The 6,000-nt window shown below is 36.6% G+C and overlaps 1 protein-coding gene across 2 annotated transcripts; it reads right to left on the minus strand.

The window, feature by feature from the left end:
* Positions 1 to 723: 723 nt before the first annotated feature.
* LOC132185324 (probable beta-1,4-xylosyltransferase IRX9H) lies at positions 724 to 4,295 on the minus strand. Of its 2 annotated transcripts, none has more exons than XM_059599113.1 (4): positions 3,154 to 4,295; positions 1,795 to 2,044; positions 1,468 to 1,675; positions 724 to 899 (listed from the first exon to the last, which is right to left on the minus strand). In XM_059599113.1, the coding sequence occupies exons 1-3, from the start codon at positions 3,933 to 3,935 to the stop codon at positions 1,505 to 1,507; spliced, it is 1,203 nt and encodes a 400-aa protein (XP_059455096.1). In that variant the 5' UTR covers positions 3,936 to 4,295; the 3' UTR covers positions 724 to 899; positions 1,468 to 1,504. The 2 variants fall into 2 exon arrangements, with proteins under 2 accessions (XP_059455096.1, XP_059455094.1); XM_059599111.1 differs by having other exon boundaries at positions 724 to 1,100.
* Between the last annotated feature and the right edge of the window lie 1,705 nt (positions 4,296 to 6,000).

A 6,000-nucleotide genomic window follows, 5' to 3' on the forward strand; every position in this document is an offset into this window, starting at 1 on the left:
ATTCTTATACAATTTTGTTTGAAATTAACCACATCCCACTGTAACTTATTAATCGTAAAGAGTGAGACAAAAGCTTGGAATTTAACAAATATGCTGTTAAAATTTGACGGAATGTGGACGAAAAAACCCTTGCTTGATAGCACTTCAAATCTCAGGGATTTAATTGATAGTTAAAAACTCACGGAGCTTATTAATAAATGCCCAAATCTGTAGGGTTATTTAGAATTTTTTAAATTATCATATTTAAAAATTTATAACCTGTTCAAATCCAGTTCTAGTCTTTCTACTTCTTGCCTATCCTCCTGTTGCCACCCAACAGGTAGTATTTACCATTTAATATTTAATGAAATACTTAGTGAAAATAAAAAATGTAATATTTAGCATTACTCTTCTGCCTTCGTTATAGAGTAATGCTATCTCAAGTGTCCAACAATGCTGACGTGCAATACCAACCACCAATCCTTGATTTTTTATTTATTTATTTAAAACTACATTTTTATCCTAAAAGCATCACACAATATTAATGCTGACACCAACCAATCCTTAATTTTTTTTTTTTTAAAAAAAATTAATAATTGATTCAAGAGTTAATTCTGCACAACATGGTGAAATGCTTGTAACATAATATTATAGTTATCTCTTACCATACCAAAGAATGGATAAGTGGACAATGTCAGCCGTAGGAAATAGTCTCTCTTTTGCAAGACCAATTGCACATGCAGATAATTTTCAAGGAAAAATGAGAGAAGTACAATGATGATCAAGTTGGCCTCGCCTCCCTTGATTTTTGATACAATTCCTATATCACATACAAAGTAGGGATCCATAACAAGGCTTACCCCCACAGCACCGACATCTTCCGTTTTGGCTGAAACCTCAAAAAACCATGTACCAAAACTCTACAACAAAAACGGAATTTTCGTTTCTGTTAAAGAATATCATGCAGGAAAATTTCTACAAAAACAAAATTTATAAAATCTTCTATTGCTTTGCTTTTCCCAGCACAGCAAAAGTAAGTGCTGCTTAATGCTGATGGTGGCAAATTGAAGCAAAGATCCATTCAGGGATAAAATGGACCACCAACATGAAATAGGGAAATGCTGTCATGAAAGAAAGCAAGTGTTAAATTAAATGAAGAAGCTCTTACAAATGTCATTGCCTTAATAACCAAAAATTTCAAAAACTTTATTCAAAACGAGTGTTTTGTAGTATTTGGAGGATTCCCTTTTCTGTATTTGATGTTTCTTATAAAGGTTTTGTTCTAGTTAGTTGAAGTGCCCCCCCAACCGCTAGTGTGCAGCATTAAGCTGATTGTGTTCTGTACGGCTAAAGCAGGCTTTCATGTACTTTCAGTTGTTTGAATGAAACTTCTTATTCATCCAAAAGAACAAGTCCCCCTTTTCTTGGGGTCAATTACTTTAAAAAAAAAAAAATGTCGAAAGAAGAAGGAAACAATTAAAATCTCACCTCTCAAGGCATCGAAATTGCAGCATTGAAGTTTGATTCACTTAATTGGGAGGACAACATCGAGGTTTTTCTGAAGCAGCCAGCCTCTGGGATAAACAAAATGATGAGCTTCCAAATGAAGGTGCCAGTTCATTATCCTTGAACAACCAGGCGGTATACCTTCCATTTGACTTTCATCTTCCACCACTTGCTCTATAAATGTGGTCTCCTGTAAAAATACGTTAAGTAAGTCCACAAAGTATAATATTGCACAAGTATTTTCTAGAATTGGAAACTTCAAAACAATATTGCAAAGAATATCAGGAAGAAGCAGCTGTTGATGTATACCTGGAAACCCTCCTTCACTATGTCTAATTGTCGAATTGGAACCGAAGTGGGACGTCTCCATCGCTTGGGATCCCACAAGATTGTACTGTTGAACGCAAATCCTGACATATCAACATGAAACCTCCGAAGTCTCTTACTTTTCTCATTTGTGTGCCATCCAATTACTCGACTCCCATTGCAGACTGGACCCTCCAATATGGCCTTGTTTTTGCTTTGTGCAAGCATAGCAATTGGCCAAGTACCAAACCGGCTACAACGCAAGCAGACCAATATCATGATTTTGCAAGAGAAGGGAAGTAGGTTATGATGCAATTCATTCTTAATGACACAGTTTTAACATTTATATATTTCTTTGACACCGTAGTCACAATGAATTTATAGAAACCAATATCAGCAGCTTCACAAAGAGACAGAATTAACTCAATAAGTATGGTTATCCTCATTTTCCTTCAGAAATAGTAGTTAAAAGTGATTATGTTCAATCTTTCTTCTTCCCTTTTTGATTCTTATTTCTTTTATTCTTTTTTTTTTGGGTTTCCCTTTTGGTGTGTGTTTGTGTGTTTGTGTGTGTGTGTGTGTGGGGGGGGGGGGGTGGTGTCTGTTGCCTCGTCTACTGAAAATTTACTATCACTAGATACAGAGAGGGTGTGGAGGGAAAACATTCAATGCAACCAAATAGCAGGAAATAAGAACGGAGAGATTGTGTAGAGGAAACCATTCAATGTACCGAAATAGAAGGAAAGAAGAAAGGAGATGGTGTTTGGAGCATTCAATGTACCCAAATAAGTCAAATACAATTGAAAACACTGAACCTTATTAATGTTTACACCATTAGAGTATTACAATCACACAACTTTAAGGCTGAAAGATTTATGTCATAATTAATACGAGTGATGTGAAAACAACAAATCAAATAAATCATTTTCCTTCATTTTTTGTTAATTCATGTACGCAAGAGCCTAAACCACTTTAACGATGTGTTTGCGGGAGTCTGGATAAATATTGTGGCCTGTGTGAGAAAAGGAGCTCACAACACGTTTGAATTACTCGAAAGAACAATAAAAAATGAAGCCCATAACGATTTTTCTTCAAAGCAACCACTTAACTCCTCTATATCTAATCCCATCACAAACACATTCTGTCATACACAATAGGCAGCAGCTCTAATCCACAAGCAAAATTTATATATGTCCAAGCTTTCAAGGCAATTCTGAATAAGGTAAGAAAATATGTGATCCTCCAGCTAATTCCCAACAATAAAAAGAACAAAATCGGCCATATTATAATCAAATTATTAAGAGTACCCAAAGATAGATTGTGGAAATGGAAAACATAGCTAAAAATGGGAGCGAAACCAACCTGATTTCTCTCAAGCTCTGGAACAACTCAAGCGAATATATGTTATCATCGTCGGCAAAATAAACGACGCCGTCGAGCCTGTGGCGCTCAATGTGCTCTAACGCCGTGTTCCTCTGATGGACGCCCCTGTCCTTCACATTGGTGGAGTTGCGAGCGCACACCAAGTGCCTGTACATCACTCCGGTCTTCCTCAGTATCTCTGCGGTCTCCATCGACGCCGGGTTCGTCTCCACCACGATCCACAGCAGCGGCGGCGGCACGAGTCGCAGCACGTGACCCAGCCGGTTCAGGAAGTACGCCTGGAGCGGCCGGCCGTACGTCGGCGTCACCACGATCAGCTGCTTCCTCGGCACCAAATCGAACCTCAGGCCTAAGCTCACCGCGTCGACTAGGGCTTCGCTCTTTTCGTCGGCCGAGACGACGTCGTTCAGCGTCGTTTTCTGGTGCGCGTTGACGAGAGGGGGCTTGATCTCGAAGGAGAAGTTGTCGCGGCGACCGCGAATGTCTTCGTCGTCGCCGTCATTGACGTGGTGGTTGAACGGCGCTAGACCTAGCAGAAACCCTAAGAAGAAGAACAACAAGCACCTGCAGATGAACGCTCTTCGCCGGCCGAGCTGACCTTTCCGCGGCGGATATCCGAGGAATCCCCGGACTCGGGCGGCAATCTCCGGCAACTGCGAGGGGTGCCTTGGGCTCGAGAAGAGCTTCGGCGAGTACGGACCCCCGCCATTCTGGTACTGCCGGTCGTGATACGGCGATAAAGTCCGGCGGATCGACGCCATTATCGAATCATACACGAAAATTAAAACATTCCCCTACTACATGATCACCGAGCCGTCATAATCATTCTTCAAAAAGAATGATTTTATGCTCCAAACAAAATCAAAACAGAAATGAATCAAGCTCGATCCAATGCTCCAAGAAACAGTAGCTCAATTGATTGCCTCTTCAGTAGAAAGAGAAACACACAGCCACAGAGAGAGAGAGAGAGAGAGAGAGAGAGAGAGAGAGAAAGAGAGAGAGAGAGAGAGCCGGGCGTCGTGAGATCCAACGGGTGGGGAACCTCTGCCTCTGCGCAATGAAAGAGCGAGCGATTTGGAGTATTTTCCCTTTTTGTTTTTAACAGCGGAGAGAGTGTAGTGTAGGTGGTAGGGTTGGGCACCTGGCTTTTAACTCCAGCTAGACGATGTTGGGGTTCTGTTTATTCTGTGCTCCGCGTAGCGTGCCATTGCGGTTGTAACGCGTGGCCAGTTGTACAGAACTCTGTACGCTCCTCCTCCTCTTCTTTTCTCTTCTAATCATTTGCTAATTACCTGCTAATTAATTAATTTTTCCATATTCCAATAATTTGGTTTCAGAATAATAATTTAATTAATATATACGTGAAGATAGTCTAAACTCTAAACCTTTATTTTATTTTTTGTATTTTTATTTATTTACAGGCATACGTGCCGTAAATAACATGACTTTCTTAATGTTTCAAACATGACTTTCTTAATATACAACAAATACAGTAAAAACTTGACCCAAAAAAATGGATAAAATTACTTATTTATTACATGATTTAACTCATATTTTTAATTTTCAAAATTATAAACTCACAAAGAAAAAAATAAATAAATAAAAGAGGTATGAGACATTTTTTTTTTTTTAAAAAAAAAATTATATAACGATAAGAAACTCTATATGTAAGGATAAGATTGGATCACTGAAGGGGCGATTGTTCCCTAATCCTTCAAAATCTGTTAAAAAATATTTTTGGGGTTTTTATTTTTTAATTAATGATGTTCTCTACAAAATTTTTTTACTAAAATTCAAGATCTAAGAAATCAAATAATTCAAAATGACTCTACAAATTAAATTTATATTGTACTAAGGTAGGGATAAATCTTGAATCTATTAAATGTTTGTCACCCAAACAGTTAATATATTCATAATGCTAGTATTGGGAAATATTGGAATTAATTGTGTTGACTAAAAGAGTGCATAAACTTCAAGTTTAAAGTATTCAAAAGTGATTTGATTGTATAAAAATTAAATGTAGCCCATCTAACTCCTTAATTGAAAATTGATTTAATAGCACTTTTAAATTTGTTTACCAAACGAATACTTTTTTTTTTTTTTTTTTTTTCTTTAAACGGGTTTTTTAAGTGTTAAAAGCATTTTTAGAACCCTCAAACGCAATCCCAAACGGACTTTTAAGACTTGCCCAAAAGGCCAAAAAAGATTAGAATAATTCTCACACTTTCAATATTGACCATTGACAATTGTTTTTATTATAGACTTATATGATTGATTTTTCATTTTCTCTATAAATCGTTACTTTTGTTTCTTAAAACTTGTTCATTTTCTAGTAGGATTATTAAACAGAAAAAAAAAAAAAAAATTGAATTTGCCCATAAATTAACAGGATTAAATAATTAGATGAACCATTTCAAATAATGATAATAATAATAATAATAATAATTTGATGGGCCATATAGAGTACACTCCCGAGAATATAGGTTTGGGTCTCAATAGGTTATTAAAATCAATGTGTTATGTGTCCCAATAACACTACACCATGGGCCATTAATCTGTAAATGGAAGTTGGGAAAGTGGACCTACCAATTTCTTTTTGATTTCAAGCTCAATTTTCTGTATCTGCATATCATATATAATACATAACCAATTTCTTTTGATGTGTACTTATAATTAGATGAACCTTTAAATATATGAAAAAATAATAATAATCAAGTGTTGATTCAAGGGCTCTTTACACTGGGAAAAATCCCAACTGTTATTAAAAAATTTAAGAAAGAAAAGTGTGTGGACAACTTGAAAAATGAGAATAAATCTAATGTCTTA

This window comes from Corylus avellana, chromosome ca6 (genome assembly GCF_901000735.1).
Source record: "Corylus avellana chromosome ca6, CavTom2PMs-1.0".
In the NCBI taxonomy this organism is placed as follows: Eukaryota; Viridiplantae; Streptophyta; class Magnoliopsida; order Fagales; family Betulaceae; genus Corylus; species Corylus avellana.